The sequence below is a fragment of the Haplochromis burtoni genome, unplaced genomic scaffold, assembly GCF_018398535.1.
Source record: "Haplochromis burtoni strain Fernald_Lab_line unplaced genomic scaffold, NCSU_Asbu1 Contig_263, whole genome shotgun sequence".
NCBI classification, from domain to species: domain Eukaryota; kingdom Metazoa; phylum Chordata; class Actinopteri; order Cichliformes; family Cichlidae; genus Haplochromis; species Haplochromis burtoni.
The window spans coordinates 536,705-553,697 of record NW_024582624.1 but is presented as its reverse complement, the minus strand read 5'-3'; the positions used below and the strand labels follow the sequence as shown (position 1 = coordinate 553,697).

At 39.9% G+C, this 16,993-nt stretch overlaps 1 protein-coding gene across 2 annotated transcripts; it reads left to right on the top strand.

The window, feature by feature from the left end:
- The first annotated feature begins 1,160 nt into the window (after positions 1–1,160).
- Positions 1,161–3,483, top strand: mibp2 (muscle-specific beta 1 integrin binding protein 2). 2 transcript variants are annotated; one of them, XM_005939151.3, is made up of 8 exons: positions 1,161–1,415; positions 1,810–1,900; positions 2,098–2,146; positions 2,372–2,561; positions 2,645–2,716; positions 2,811–2,917; positions 3,024–3,114; positions 3,201–3,483. In XM_005939151.3, exons 1-7 carry the CDS (start codon positions 1,390–1,392, stop codon positions 3,107–3,109), a joined length of 621 nt encoding a protein of 206 aa, XP_005939213.1. In that variant the 5' UTR covers positions 1,161–1,389; the 3' UTR covers positions 3,110–3,114; positions 3,201–3,483. The 2 variants fall into 2 exon arrangements, with proteins under 2 accessions (XP_005939213.1, XP_042083408.1); XM_042227474.1 differs by lacking the exons at positions 1,161–1,415; positions 2,098–2,146 and having other exon boundaries at positions 1,804–1,900.
- Positions 3,484–16,993: the final 13,510 nt, after the last annotated feature.

Below are 16,993 nucleotides of genomic sequence, written 5' to 3'. Positions count from 1 at the left end.
GCCACAAGGTTATGAAAGAAAATCTGTAAAAGAAAGCGGGAAATGGGAAATAATTGGAGAGTTCATCTTCCACCAGTTGCCCTAAAGTCACGCGTCTGTCAGCCCCAGTTACTCAAAGAGCCTCTGTCTTCTCTGATTAGATAAGTGAAATGCTACCAATGAGGCACTTTCTGTAAAGTACTTTCTGTCTTTATGGTGATTTTACACCTTCTATAACTCAGTGAAGTGGCATAGTGTGCACTAGGACTCTGTATATCATATCTTAAAGGTGATGATATTGATTATGCCATGGTGCTCATGATAAAAATCAGGAATTCAGTGGAAAGCGTTCATATGACTTGTAGCTGATATTATATTACAGTACTGTGCAGAAGTTCATCTAAGTTAAAACTCTTTACAACTGGTGCACATGTGATGCATCAAAAGGTTATGCTGGATAAAAAAAAATGTATCACTTCTGTTACCTCATTGTTACCATGACCACTTATTTTAAAATAGTTTTTTGTTATTTTAATTTTTGGTTTTATTGTCATTTCATTGTGCATATGTTTTTAAATTGCTGTACTAATGTAAACTGCTTTTGGCCTTTGAAATGGACCTAGAAATAAAACGTATTATTTTTTTATTATCTTTATGTAAAAAAAAAAAATGTAAAAGGGGCAGTAACATTAAAAAGGTATGCTTTCCTGGGTCCTGTAATAACTCTGTAACTAGCTAGACTTTCCTGGTTTGAGATGTTTCTTCTCGTGATTAAAATTAAATGGCACTTGCCTTGTAAAGTTCAAAACACTAAAAGAATACATTCGAAAAACCTAGCAGCAGTGTCTATTTCCATAAAATAGGGATTTGAGAGAAAAAAAATCCTTCACCAAGCTTCACCGAGCAGTTTCATGTAGGAACCTTTTCCATCGAAGTTGACAATATTAGCGGCTCGCATTCATGATAGCTGTGACGTCATGTAAACATTAATATAGCTGGTTAAATTAAGATGAAATGGTATAGTTTAATCGTATACTGCAGACCAGAAACAGTTAAATTAAGATTAAAATAAAGAAGTTGACGCTACCTCTATTCCGCTTCTGATTGGCTGAGAATAGAAGTACTTACGCCTCCGGCCAACTCGAAGTGTTTAAATAGCCAATCGCGTGGCTCCCTCCGGTATGTGTAGAAGCGACAGAGAACCAAGGTCCTCTTTGGTGGAAGACCGTGTGCGCGTGACAGCCCGTCTCCTCCGCTCTTACCTTACTCACTCAACTCAAGTACCATGGAGGAATCAAGTAGTTGACGTTTCCTGCTGCAACCTTCTCTTTTTAAGCTTCTTCTCGTCTGATCACTGTGCTCCTGACCCGGTTTTATTGACGTTTTGACCTCTCGGCTACTTACGGAAACATGAAGTACATCATCGGTATTGGCGGGTGAGTACTAGACGATGAATGGCTAAGCTAAGCTAAGCTAAGCAACCTTGTAGGCCTTGTAAGGCCGTCACACGTGGGGACGGCGGTCATTACATCCGGTATGGCTTTTTGTTCGAACCGTAACGTTATAACATTTCGATTGCCACTCATTGGGTTCTGTAAATATTAAACTAACCATGTGGTAATTTATGAATAATAGCTAACGTTGTAAGCATGTAATATAGTCGAGTACACTATGCACCCGGCAGCCCTGACATTACACGTTAAAATGCATTAGATGAGTAATTAACGAGGAAATGTGGCTGCCTATTACCTTAAAATGACCCCGCAACACATGCCCTATTTTACATCAACCACACTTCATTCATTTTAATTCCTTTTCTTCCCCCTGTAGTGTAACCAACGGAGGGAAAACCACCCTCACCAACAGACTGATCAAGAACCTGCCCAACTGTTGCGTGGTACATCAGGATGACTTCTTCAAGGTGAGCCACATGCATATCTCCATATCTTTGAATTTTGGATATAGTTCACCAAAGAGACTGCTCTGGGTAGCAGTTTGACACAGTGTGTGTATTGTTAAAAAAAAAAAACAAACAAAAAAAAATCTAGCGCCTTCCATATAGCAGAGTGTAGCATTAGTGGAATGTACCTGGGTACATCTCATCAATGTATGTTTCAGCCCCAAGATCAGATTGAAGTTGGTGAAGATGGCTTTAAGCAGTACGATGGTAAGCCTGGGTTTTTATGAAGGGCTTTGTGTGTGGGTGTCTGTGTGTGTTTGTGTTTTGCGTGTATGACTCAACCTTAATGTTGTGTTTCATTCCTAACGTGCATGCAATGTAAACGAAATCTGGGAGTTTGAACATGTGTTTCTCACTTGTTTTCTTTTTTGCAACTTTCTGCACACTTCTGTTTTTTTTTTTCTTCCTTCTCCCCCTCTGCCATCTCTTCAGTCATCACTGCTCTGGACATGGAGGCTATGATGAGTACCATCTATGCGTGGCTGGAGAACCCGGTGAAGTTTGAGAAGTCTCATGGCGTTAATAACACCCTGGATTCTGAGATCGTGCCAAAGTCTGACCGCAAGGAGGATGAGGAGACTCACATCCTTATTGTGGAAGGCTTCCTGCTTTACACCTACGAGTAAGAATCTGTGCTTAGCTACATGTGAGTTAAGTGCTTGTTCTCGAAGTCAAATGACACCAATTCATCTGTACCTGTTGCAGACCTTTGATCGACGTGCTGAACCAACGCTACTTTATTTCCATCCCATATGAAGAATGCAAAAAGAGGAGGTGGTAAGTGCTCTAGTGTTGTTCTTCACATGTGTTTGCCATCCATGCAGCTGTAGCTTAATCTTTTTTTTTTAACTGGTCTTGTGTCATTCTGCAGCTCAAGAAACTACCTGGTACCAGACCCACCTGGCCTTTTTGACGGCCACGTCTGGCCCATGTACCTGAAACATAAGAACATCATGGAGGCATCAGCTGTTGATGTTGGTAAGTTGATTTCGTTTTTTATTATTGTAAATGTTGTAACCATGTGTGGTGCTTTGTCACATAAAGGCTGACCACACTGATTAAATGTGTGTGTATCTTCTTACAGTGCAGCTGGACGGAACCAAGTCAAAGGAGGCGCTGTTCAACTTTGTCTATGGCAACATCCTGAATAACATCCAGAAGTCTCTCTAACAAAAGTATTAAAATCCTGTAATTATATAGCAAAAAAACTCTTTTATATGTAAACTTCTGTTACTGATTTCGTGTACTTTCTGTATTGCAGATCATCTGATTGGCTAAAAGGATCATATAATCAATCTGCAAGCTGAAGACCGCCTTGCCTTAAGTTTCCACCTGGCAGCTCATTTATCAGCGTGCTATGTTTTTTTTTGTTTTTTTGTTATTTTGTAAATGTTTACCTTTCAGCATATGATGCTGGCATGATTTTATATCGATCGTATTTATTGCTTTGATACAGAGTACACTCCAAAGAGAATTGATGGATTTGTTAACAGGATGGTTGCACTCAAGTTGCGTATGTCAATAAATGATCCTCCTGCCAATTACAACGTGTACTGATTATTTTTAGAACACGACACTCCCACTTCAGCTGTTGCAAAATGGAACTTTGTGAATTCTGAAGTGTTTAACTTTAAATTGGTTATTTAAACTATACACCAGGAACATTGAGTAGCTGCTTAGATGGGCACATTTAGCTTTCTCTATCTTGCTCCCAGGCAACAGTTGGTGCAAACGATAAGAGGGACTCGCCTTTTGAGTACAGCTTATCCAAATTCACACACATTTGGACTCTTCTTTCATACAGATTAAACTCAATTACATAACTTTGAAGTTTTACTGATTAAATGGGTTCGTGTAACAAATCGCATGAATAAATGGCTGAAAACAGTCGCATTTAGGAAAAAACATGCAGTGTCAGATTGGACAATGGTGTAAGGCACACAGATCATGTTTTTGAGTATATGCCATAGTTTGTTTCTTAAGCACATTAGTGAGCGGAGGTTTTAAAAGTGTTTTTGATTATTAAAAAAAATATATGCACTATACAAAGCACTATGCATTTCTTTTTACTTATGTCCTACTAAAATCTTAAACATCTACAGTGCTTAACAAATGTATTAACCACCTGTCATAAAAAGAAACATCTTAGGAATTAAATATTTTAGAAATGTAAATACCAGTAATGTTATTTATTAGGAAAGCAAACTGAATGTATCTTATGTCCAAATTTGAGGCGACACATTGGACGCCTCAGAAAAACTGGTAATTGCCAGTACTGTTAATTTAGATCCTGTATAAACCTTACACTTAGTGATCAGTAATTGGGCCCATTCACTCATTTTTAACGTTTTTATACCTTATCCTATAAACAAACTTCAGTTTTCCCCCATGTTTAGCAAATGTAGGAAATTTGATGTTATTTTCCAGCTTTTATAGACGTGTCAAAATTATATTAAAAATCCAACAAAGAATAAAAACCCATGACTGAGTTTAAACAAGTAGTGCTAATTACACATTTACAGAAACATCGACCTTCATATAAAGACCCCTACAGACTGTTAGCTAACACAGATTGTTAGCTAACAGTCTGTGTTAGCTAACACAGACTGTTAGCTACGTTTAAAGATTTCAAATGATACTTATTTAATGTGCACTTTGAATAATAACAATAGGAATAATAGAAATTGTGTAGCCACATATAGACTTAACACACATCTTTCTGTGTAATTTTTTTTGAAGCAAAAAAAGATGTTCCCTAAAAGTCTCAGAAAGTTTTCCTTTTGCTTTTGAAAATTGAAAAGGAAAAACTCGAGAGAAATGATATGAATCATTTCCCTAATGTTTTATAAACAGGCCTATATAATGTGCACGAGTCAATACAGAGTGTTGTACTTTTATTACAGAAATCTAATTCAGCAGAAGAACTATCTGAGCTGGGTGTGTCCTCTGGGCCTCTCTGAGTCACTCCACACGTTATGTAATGTGGCTGAAGGAATGTATGGAGGCATTATGTAGGTCAGAGAAATGTGAGAAGTGCTTTTTTTTCTCTTTGTCAGTGTCGAGTCGTCGTCTCATCGTTTGCAGTTATTGTGCAGAAAGCTCCTTTTCAATATCCTTTGGATTGGTTAAAAAATATGACTCATTGTACAAGAGGAGCCGTTTACCCTGATGTTAAACTAACCAGCCTTTTGAAACAAACTGAATTATATTTTTAGATCTGTCGTCATAAATCTTTTCCCTTTAGTAGTCACTGTTTCCCCAGTGTCCAGTGTGTTATTGTGGAATGAAACAGACATGTTGATATTATACTACAAGCATGCATGAAGGCCTGAGCGCATGGTACAAAGCAGCTTGTATGGTTTTTTGAGGTTAAAAAGCAGCTGCACTGAACAACCCCAGAGGAGGTGAATTAGGCTCTTACAAGCTGTGTGTTAGATTTTATTATAGATTTCATGTTTTATTGTTGTATTTATCGACATCGATGGCCTCCATACACTCTTCAGTCTGCTTAAACTTCCCCTCATTTTGGTTTTGATTGTTGTGATTTTTTTTCAGCGAAAAGCTTCATACATTCATTTAGAATATTTGATTTATGCTTGGCCTCGGGAGTAATTTTGTATCCTGGATAAAAGTATTGTACTGTGACCCTGTAGCGGCCATTCGGACCAACAATAGTCTGTCCCCCTTTTTTCAGCTTCAGCGTGGCACACGACAGGGGTGCCCTTTGTCACCTCTCCTTTTTGCCATCGCAATTGAACCGCTAGCTATTGCTCTAAGACACTGTGTTGAGGTTGAGGGAATACGTCGTGGGGATATCGAGCATAAAGTCTCTCTTTATGCCGACGACATGCTCTTGTTTATTTCCAACCCTTCAAATAGCCTCCCTAAACTTTTAGATGTACTTAAGGAATTCGGGACAATTTCCGGATATAAGGTGAATTTCGGGAAAAGTGAGGCAATGCCTTTAGGTACAATAACCGGGGAACTTTCGTCTATTTTAGCACCTTTCAAGCTCAGCTATAACAAGTTCAAATACTTGGGCATTTGGATTACGCAGAACCATAAAAACTTGTATAAAACCAATTATCTTCCTTTATTGTCCAAACTAAAGGAGGATTTTGGAAAGTGGGAGTCCTTGCCTCTTTCGCTGGGTGGTAGATTAAATATCATTAAGATGACTATATTTCCTAAATTTCTATATCTTTTTCAGTGTCTTCCAACTTTTTTAACCAAGTCTTTTTTTAATAATCTAAATAGTCAAATCTCCTCCTTCATTTGGAACAAAAAACCACCTAGGCTGAAACAGAGTGTATTACAAAGACCGCGGAGCGCAGGAGGCTTAGCACTCCCAAATTTTCTGTTTTATTACTGGGCAGCTAATATAAGAGCATTATTGTACTGGATAAAAGACCATGATAATTTATCATCATCATGGGTAACACTGGAGCGGCTGTCGGTGAATCAATCCTCCCTGGTGTCTTTGCTGTGTGCCAGATTACCTCTGGCGGGACCGATCTCCAGCTTCACCACGAATCCTCTTGTTGTCCACTCACTGAAGTTATGGTATCAGCTCAGACGGCACTTTAAACAGACTGAACTCTCTCTTAATGCACCACCGCATAGACATTGCATGTTCTCCCCATCCTTAACGGACGAGGCATTTAACATATGGACAAAGCTTGGAATAACGTCAATGACTGCTCTTTTCACGGATAATATCTTTTCCTCATTTGAACAGCTGGTGAACAAGTTCAAGATCCCTCAGTCACACTTTTTCAGGTATCTACAACTCAGGAATTTTGTTGCTTCTAATACTGACTGCTTTCTGTCCTGTCCACCTCCATCCCTTTTGGATGATATTTTTGATTTTAAACCAAATGCTAAGCAGGTTATAAGTGATGTTTATGAGCTGTTAAGTAATTTTAGGCTGTCCACATTGCAATCACTTAGGGAACGATGGGGAAGTGATCTTGGCCAACAGATTACAGATGAGACTTGGCATAAGATAATCAATAGAGTTTCTTCGTCATCTATTTGCCTTAAACATGTGGTGATTCAGTTCAAAGTTGTTCACCGTCTCCATTGGTCTAAAACTAGACTGAGCAAAATCAAGGATGGGTTTGACCCCACATGTGACCGGTGCAAACGAGAGCCTGCTTCCCTATTTCACATGTTCTGGGCGTGTCCAAAACTGGGTAGCTTTTGGAAAAGCATATTTGAAACCATGTCCAACATATTTGGTGTTCCAATTGCACCCTGCCCGTTTATAGCTATTTTTGGAGTGATGCCTTGTGATGCCAGTCTTTCCAAATCACACTCTGATCTTCTGGCCTTCTGCACTCTTTTGGCCCGTAGAATGATATTATTGAAATGGAAAGAGCCACTTCCACCTGTATATGGGCAATGGGTTAAGGATGTCATGTACTATACTCAGCTGGAAAAGATCCGCTACACTGTAAAAGGTTCGGTTCGGAGGTTTTATGACACATGGCGACCTTTTCTTACTTACTTTGAAAGATTAAGTCCGGATACTATTGCTTAATTTGCGTGTGAGTGTTTTTTTTTTTTTAGTTTTTTGTTGTTCATTTATTTTATTATTTACTTTGTATCTGTAATTTTATTTTATTTTATGTTATTTTATCTCTCCTTTCCTCTCTGGCTGGGTTTTAGTTACACTGTTCTGGGGGGGGGGGGGGGGTGGGGGCACAACTGTTTGTTAATTTTGCCATAATTGTTGTTGGAAGCAATTCTTTGTTCAATAAAAAGACCTTGATCAAAAAAAAAGAATATTTGATTTATGCCATTTAAACTTCAAAAATAATCTTTGCTTCAATTCTTCCTCCTACTAGAAGATCAGTGCATTCAAACCAGTATGTTCAAATGTTCATTCATGGGCATTGAGGGGTCAGAGAGAGAGAGAGAGAGAGAGAGCAGGAGAGATAGTGAGTGGGAGATCTTATTACAATCCTACACTTCTTGGGAATTTCCTGGTTTCATGCAGGGCAAAACCCATAATAATTCATCCCATCCATTTACAATGCAATTCCTTAGCTTGGACCAGACTTTCTGAGGCAGGAAGTCTGACATTGTGTGCAAAGTCACAGGCAGAGATATCAGTATTTGAAAATTCTCTGTGTGAGAGTCTCGCTGTGAGTGTACTCTGTGTACTAATGTCCTCAAATGGGTCAGCCTGGCACGAAATGATGCCAAGAATCATTTCATAGATGGTGTCAATTTCCTCAAGAAGTAGCAAACCTGTTTTAGAATGGGTGTAAGTGAGTCAGTCTAGACCTGGCTGTGGGAGATAAGCAGTTACATAACTCTTGATTGTTGCGGGCAGGGCCTGCCTAGGAAAAAATGAGACGTTTTCTCAAATCTGAATTGAGGCATGGTGGCATTTCCATGGATTTCCTTACTTTACAAAACACAGTGACTGGCAAGTCAAGGACAACCAAAAACTAACAAGCTCTACTGGTGCAGAGTTGGGCCCCCCTTTGCCTTCAGAAGTGAAGTTTGTAGTGAGCTGATTTACTGTTATACTTCTTTTTACTTTAAGTGCAAAATCTCAGGTCTAAATTTGGACTGTTTATGGGTGACAAAAATTTAAAATAAAAATAAAACGTGGAGAAAAAATTTTGTCTGAAATTTTGACACACAAAATCAGTTGGAGGACTTTTGTGCTTATCTTGGTCCAGGACACTCTCACAAAATTGATTCTTACTCTCAGGAAATACATTTCCCAGTTTATGTTATACATTGTTGCAATAATGTGAAGTACAAATACACTCACTGGCCATTTCATTAGGTACACCTTACTAGTACTGGGTTTAACCCACTTTTACCTTCAGAACTGCCTTAATTCTTCATGGAGCATATTCTAGAAGGAGATGGAAACATTCCTGAGAGATTTTGGCCCATAATGGCATGACAGTATCACACAATTGCTTCAGATTTGATGTGATGTGCATTCACAGATGACCTTGTGCTTGGCTCTAACAAGTAGCCACTTTCCTCTGACATCAAAAATGCATTTTCACCCATAGACCTGGCCCTCACTGGATATTTTCTCCTTTGCTTACCATTCTCTGTAAACTTTAGAGATGATCATGTGGGGAAATCCCAGCAGATCAGCAGGATATAAATCACTCAGGCCAGCCCATCTGACAACAACAGTTCGTCTTGACCATGTCTACATGCCTAAATCCACTGAGTTGCTGCTGTGTGATTGGCTGAACAGGTGTTGCAAAGTGAAGTGGCCAGTGAATCTATAACTTACAGCTGCAGTGAACTCCTCGTATTCAGATACAGTGCTAATAGAAAGGCTGTGTGGGGAGAGAGGACATCATCTTCTGACACTCCTACTGCCGTTGGACTGCAACACACCCTGGAGTTTTCCAAACCACACAAGCCACCGCACAAAAGGTTAGGAGGGTTGCAGTACTGGTTCTTGCTGGATTTTGTTTGTGCGTGTGAGTGTGAAAGTTTTTGTATGCCTGCTTTTCTGTCTGGGTGTGTGTGCGTCTTCTGTACCCGTCACTTGCTCTGTCTCCTTACGCACCTCTCCAACGTGCATCCTAAAAGCAGAGGAAGCAGCAGACGTCTGTGGTCGACTCAAATAGAGCATATAAAAAAACCCTATAAATTCCCTCCAGACCTCTAACTTCAGGTTTGTATTATCACATCTCCACCTCACACAGGTCAGACAGGACACAGCCGTCCAACCGCTAACCACCCTGCCAGAAGAGGTGACTGTAGCTCTGCGGCTGCCTGTCTCAAAACTATCTCTTTGTCTCTCTCGCAGCGTTGTTGCTCTATTCCCAACCAAAGAAAACAACAAGAACAGGGCACATTCATTTAATCAAATCACCCTTTCCCTTCACCACAGCTTCACTCTTTAAAGCCTTATTTTCAGCCTACTAGTTGTTTCTATATTTACCTCTTTTACTGCAGTCTCCGAGGAGCCCGTGAAACCAGCCATTTGTGCCATAAACCCTTTTAGTGGCATTTGGGATTGTTGCAAGCATTTGTTTTGAAAATGTGACCAGCGTGGCAGCGAGCTGTTGCTGCAAGGTTCAAGTTCCACCTGAAGGCTTGAAGTGAAAACATCTACTGTGGTTCAACAACTATGTCTGTGTTTACACTGAGCAGAACTAACCTTGGAAGAAATTATACCACAGTGCAGACACAACAAGCCACCCGTTAACCCCAGCGTTACATTAGGTACTCAAACTGTAGACGCTGTACTGCTGTTTCTACAGCAGATAAGTGCTAGAAGTAGCATTTACTAAAAGCAATAATAATCTACTAACAAAATGTAAAAACATTGTATAAATGCAGGAAATTTTGTACAGTGACGCTCACGTCTTAGTAAATACAACTAAAAACTGGATGTGTAGGCTACAGTACAGTCATTTTCCTTTAGCAAGTAGAAAATGTGAAAGTCCAAATCATTAATTTAGAGTTATTATAATGGCTAGTTCTGCTCTGTAGTGTTTAGACTTTGATGGTTGAAACTTCCATGGTGATTAATCAGGACCAGCCTGGGTCCAGCTTCAGGGTGTTGGTGGGAATGTCAAATATTATGGCAGCATTACCATAACTGTGCTGCAACTTCAAAGGGAAATTTATTACAGTATAGAGGTTCAGTAAATCCACTGAGTTTGTTTTTGATTTTTTTACTGTAATGAAGGTACAGGCAAAATGCCCAGCTTAAAAGCATTTGCACTGGCTGTCATTTTTGGATTTTTACAACTAAAAAAAAAAAAAAAAAAAACCCCAACAAAAAACAAAGTTAGATTTTTCCAACAGCTCCATCAGCTGATTTTACTTATTTGGCACATGAGGTAATAACGTATAATATTATAGGTATGCTTAAAGGTAGGTCCTACCATATATATTGCTTTTGCATGTTAATGTCTGTTTTGGTAAATATTAATAAAATCTACAGACATGTGGCAAAAAAGCTTTCACAGTTCTGTGAAAACAAAGCACTTTTAGCAGTATTAACTCAAAGTAATGGTGTCCTGTATGACTTCACCAGTCTCTCACATCTCTTACAAAGTTGCTTCAATTGATTGAGGCCTGTTATCATTAGTTATGCACACTAATATTAGTGACTTATCTTTTTTAGCCATTCTGTTGTAGATTTGCTGCCGATATCATAGCTCTGCTGCATGACCCGGTTTGATCCAAATGTCAGTTGTCACACAGGTGGTCTAACATTTGACTTTAGAGTTCTTTGTTATTAACTCAGTGATTGCAAGGTGCCCCTTGGATTTAAAACAAGCTTTACCACCCCTTGCATTTCTGTGTTTGACAGCTGGTATGAGGTGTTTGTGCTGATGTGCTGTGTGTGGTTTTTGCTAAATGTGGTGCTGTACATTATGGCTAAACATCTCTTCTTTGGTCTCATCTGTCTAAAGGACGTCTTGTGGTTTGTTTACATGCAAACCTAAGATGTGCTGTCATTCTCTTTTTAGAGAGAAGAAGCTTCCTCTTTTCTAATTTTATTGTCATGAACTTTAACATTTAACATGCTAACCGAGGCCCGTAGAATCTGAAATGCAGCTCTTGAGCTTTTTCACAATGCAAAGTTGAGGTGAATTTTCTGAGATTGTGTTAACACACACACCTAAAGCTCCAGACCAGTAAACATCAAAAACATCTGCACTTATACAGGTGCTCACACTTGCTGGTGATCAGTTAATCAAGTGCATATAATTAGCAGCACATAGCTGACATTTACCCCCTTATTCCTGTGGAGGTAGAAAGGGCATATTAGTTTTTCACAGGATTACACCGAATCTCATGAAAGCTTCCTTTTTCACATGTAAGTGAAGCTTTTCATGTTTCATATCCCTAAACACAGCAAGCCTCTCACTGGTAAAATCCCAGCAGTGAAACTTTCACAAAGAGGAACAGCCGACAATCGACACTTTCATTATGTAACGCTCCAGTAGGTTGTCTGTTTATTTTATCAGCTCATCGCATATAAAATCGTTACTGGCAAGCCAGCGGTCAGCCACGACACTCATATAAAGTTTGTGGACTAAGATGAAGGACATCTTGCTCTGGCTGAGTTGAGTAAGCCATAGCATAGAAACAAAACACTTTATAAAATTATGACTGAGTTATGACATTTTCTTCCTTCCCATCAAAGCATAAAGTTGAAATATGTTTGAAAATTACTGTTTTGGAAAGATGCGGTGGTTACATAGTAAACTGTTGTGCTTAAAATCCGCACTGTACCATCTGTTGAGTCACAGAAACCTAATTACTAATCTTCTCCGTGCCCACTTATCCAGACTTGCGTATGTAGAGTTATATAAGACACAGATGAGAAGGGAAAGTAACCTCACTCACTGTCACTTTGGTCAAAAACACCACAGTGAGATATATTTTCCAGAAACATGGGTCCAGCTTCTCACATGGTAGTCAGCGTGCATGAATATTACCAGGCGAACCAAATGGTAAAAGCTAGAGAAGACAATATTATGAAGCAACCATGGCCAGTGTGGGCCCACGGACCATATCCTGTTGTGGTGGAGCTGGGAGAGGCTTGGTGCTGCCAGGCTGGAGCAAACCACAGCCTCCCACTCCTCATCCGTCTGAATCACTGTTTACTTAGACAGGAAGGCTGCACGCTACAGCATCATCTGCTGTTGCTCCAGTCTGTGACTCGCTTGCGGCTTTGTGAAGGAGGGGGGGTGTTATGTTTTTCCTGACGGCCAAGTTTCTAAAAGCAGAGACAAGTTTAAACCAAATGCCTGCAGGGAACAGAGCTCAGCCTCGGAAACCACTGCTCCTCTATAGCTGTCTACCTCTGGATCCTTCTCCTTTTGGGAGACCAGAGCCTCATTCAATCAAAGTATTAACTACTCAAGAGCAGATCCGGATACAGGTTCACTTTGTCAAATTTTATGAGTCCAAAAAAGGAAAATAAAACCACTCAGTAGGTTGGGATAAATGTCACTTTTAAGTGGATAAAAAATTATTTGATTATAAATCAAACAAAAACCTCTTTACACAAAGAGGAGGGGTTTTTTTTCTTTTATAATAAATCACAATCCCAAACATAACCTCTCTCCTTTTTTTGGGTCTTTGCATGACCCATTTTCAGAAAAATGCAGAAAAACACCAGTAATTAGTGTTGAAAAAAGGCATCCATATACTGAGCCACTGTATTTACAAAAAAAATGTCAAATAAAATCAAAGTGAAGGTACTGAAAGTGATATTCAAACTGTGGTTTCCACTGTACTTCAGTTCATCGGTGTGGAACCGGAGTGCCCCTCTCTCCTAAGTCTGGACCCCACGATGCTTGCCACGCTGTGGTTCACCCCCGGCCGAGAAGGACAGGGCGGGTGTGAACAGAGTGATGTTGTTTTTGACTCAGTTTCCTGCTGTAGTAGTGAGTATAAAATTAGAGTTTTATGCGAAGTGGAAGGAGGTGGGAGAGACTCATGGTCGTGTTGGGAGAGAGAGGAATGTAACCTACTTTGCTGTCAACAAACTCCTGTTGTGTGTGTGTGTGCCTCGTACGTGACAACAGTATATAAAATTAATGTGAACAGAGACAATGTTTGTCCGTCTCGTGTTTACCAGTTCAGCGACAATTTAAGGTTTATGTGGGGACTGTTGAGGCCGTCTTAGAAACCAGCGAGGACCAGAGTCAGTAAACAAAAATCAGTCCTGCTGTTCGCCTCTATAAGAAAGTTACTTGCAGTCAGAAATTATGGAGGACCACAAGAGCCACGCGCATGGAAAACCAGCACCTGGACTTCATGCAGGAGAGAATTTCAACAATGTATTGTAAAAAATGGAACTTTATATGACAAATGTGGTGTGGTGCTTGTGGAATTTTTAACAAGGACCCTACAAAACTTTACAGTACTCATGCTGCCAAACTTCTGGTGGCTAGGTGTGCAGTTCCTGCTTTAAATGCATTCACTTTTAAGACTAAGAAATCTAAGTGATAAGAGGCCAGAAAATGTTTGAACTCGCTTATGAACCTAAATCACTGAGGCCGTCTCTCCTGCATGAAGGTTTTCCAGTGTGTGCGTCTGATGGCCCAAAGCTGCCTCAGAGCCATAACACCATCAATGGCTGCAGTATGGAACAGATGTGGGTGTGTCCTCATCTCCCAGAGGAGTCCAAATCATCATCAAACAGCCCTACAGACACAAAAACGTGAAAATATAAAAAACCAGACTATCAGCAGTGATTTAACTACGTTAAGACCTCTGTGAAAATCATTTACAGTATCACAGAATTTAAGGCCTTTATAATCACAGAGCATACAGAGAAAAGTACTAAACTGAATCAATTTCAGCTTTCGTTTTTCATGATGTATATTGTATTAATAATTACATTTCATTATCTGTGTCTTTACCACACAGGTGTAGATACTGTAGGTTCAGTGAATGCTTAAATTGCATTGATTAGAATATACTGGACATTCAAAGCTAAGATTCAGCGCACTGTGTTAGAGGCTGGGATTTGATGAATTCATCATATATACAACCTTTGATCATCGTTTATGTCCAGTTGAGAATTAATCTGTGCACTCACATATTAAATGAACTGAAATCAGTAGTGTGATCTCCAGTCTTGATATAAGGAATGAGAGAACTGACAGCTGTTATTTTAATCAACCTGTCTCAGTTGTTTTAACTCTAAGCATCATAAAGTAATGTGGTAACATCTGGACTGACGAGTTTACTGTCAGCATTTTAATCGCTAGTTTAAAGGCTGTAGGTTGCAGCCATTGCTCTAACACTGTATAAATGTAACAGGCCTCAGTGCCGGTTCTAATAGTCTGAGCTGATTCCAGCTTTATTTGTGAAGAGCACAGCAGCTTACAAAACACGTAGCTAGCTCGTACAGCTGCGACGTAAAATTTTCATAAGCTAAGATGACCTTAAAATAACGGGGCTACGTGAGGTGATGCTAGCGTTAGCCATGTTAGCACGTTACCTTCAACAGGTGGTCAGACTGCGAAAACAGGCACTCAGTCAGAGGTTGAGCTCTCCGTTTCGCTGCAGGGTCCCTTCATTCTTCACATATCCATGTCGAGCCGAGTGTAAATCCCAAGGCTGAACCGGCCTTTGTACATCGTAGCAGGGCGAAGCTATGAGCTAGAAAAATCCAAGCAGACAGCCTGTGTCTGTCCAACCAATCAGAGAGCTCCTTACATCCCACGGTGTGGCTAATTTGAATAGCCGCAAGGAAATTAATCCAAGAGCTAATCCAGCAGCTAATCTCGGAGCGAACAGGAAAGGGAAATGGATTTTGAAATGCAGTTTATTAAAGTGCAAATGCAAAAAGGATTTTGAAATGCAGTTTATTAAATTGGAATTCAAAAATGAATTTACAAATGCAGAATTTATTCTACAATTCATTATTTAAGCACAGAATTCTTTATTTCGATGCGCGTGGCTCTTGTGGTCCTCCATAAGAAATTGTCACCTGCCAGCACGATAAAACCCAGCACAGGATGAGGTTTTTAAAATATACATTTACAGATTAAAATTTTCAGTTGTGAGTTTTCATTTAAACCACAGAATATGCAGACATCCAAAAAAAAGGAGAGAAGCATTCATGGATCAGTCACTTTGCAGGGGTGTGTCCCAGATGTGTCCCATCGTCACAGAGCCAGATCCGGGTAAATTAACTGTCACTCTGCTGACACCTGGTGGATTTAGATGCTTAGTACAACTCATATAAGGTCACTAATTGTTCTTTTGTCAGTGAAATGTCCCAAATATAGAAATGTGTGAGAAGAAAAATAAATGTTGTCTTCTATTTATGGATATAAGAAGCTGGGAAAATTGCACAACACACTTACCAGACACTTTGTCAGGTACACATGAACAACCACTCATTAGTGCAAATATTTAATCAGCCAATCAGATAGCAACTCATCTTAACGATATGACAAAGTTGATGAAGGTCAAAGTGAGCATCAGAATTTGGAAGAAAAGTGATTTAAGTGACTTTGAATGTGGCGTGGTTGTGGGTGCCGTACAGGGTGATCTGTATTTCAGAAACTGGTGATATTCTGGGATTTTCCCAAACGAGCATCTCTAGGGTTTACAGGGAACGCTTCGAAAAGTATTCAGTGAGCAGCAGTTCTCTTGGCAAAAATGTCTTGATTGCAGAGTGGAGAGGATAATAGCCAGACTGCTTTGAGCTAATAGGAAGGCAAAAGAAATTCATTACAACAAAGTATGGAGAAGAGCATGTCTGAATGGACAGACTAAAGCAGATGGGTAGCAGCAGCAGAAGATCACACCAGGCAAACACCAGGAAAACATTGCCTGGTCCATTGAGATTGCATTTCTGCTGCAACCATCGGTAAGGTCAGAGATGATGTAAACAACATGAAAGCACAGATCTATCCTGCTTTGTCCCCGGATGATTGAGCATCCTGCTGTGTATTAACTGCCTACCGGTCTTCGCATGACTGCCTCCAGCAGGATAACGCACCATGTCACATAACTCAGATCATCTCAGACTGCTTTGTCAAACATGACGATGAGTTCACTCTACTCAGATGGCCTCCACAGTCACCAGATCTCAGTCCAATAGAGCACCTTTGGGATGTAGTGGAATGTGAGATTGACATCATGGATGTGTACCTGACAAATATTTGTTTTGCTATCATATTCTGACCAAAACCTCTGAGGAACGTTTCCCGGACCTTCTTGAATCTGTGCCATGAAGAATTAAACGGCAAAAGGGTGTATCTAATAAAGTGGCCGGTGAGTGTATCTGTGCAGCCCAAAATGTAACCTGCCCAGATATTTACCAGACAGAAAACATTCTTAAGATTAAAAATCTATAAGCAGAAGATTCCTACTTTGCTCAAATCCAAGAAGCTTGCGGCATAAGCGCACTTTTTAAACTTCAGTAGAGTTTCAAACCATCTCGCAGCATCAGGAGCATGACCCAGTGCCCCACGCAAACACTGTCTTTGCACTTTTAGTTTGCTTCGACCTGGGGCCTGTTCTTCGTACGTCGCTTACTACATCCAAGATCAAATGACACATCCAAGA

Excerpts from the sequence above, each read along its gene's own strand:
- mibp2 (XM_005939151.3), top strand. The coding sequence starts at position 1,390 with ATGAAGTACATCATCGGTATTGGCGG. Across the intron at positions 2,147-2,371 it reads TGGCTTTAAGCAGTACGATG|TCATCACTGCTCTGGACATG; the intron begins GTAAGCCTGGGT and ends CCATCTCTTCAG. Across the intron at positions 2,562-2,644 it reads TTCCTGCTTTACACCTACGA|ACCTTTGATCGACGTGCTGA; the intron begins GTAAGAATCTGT and ends TACCTGTTGCAG.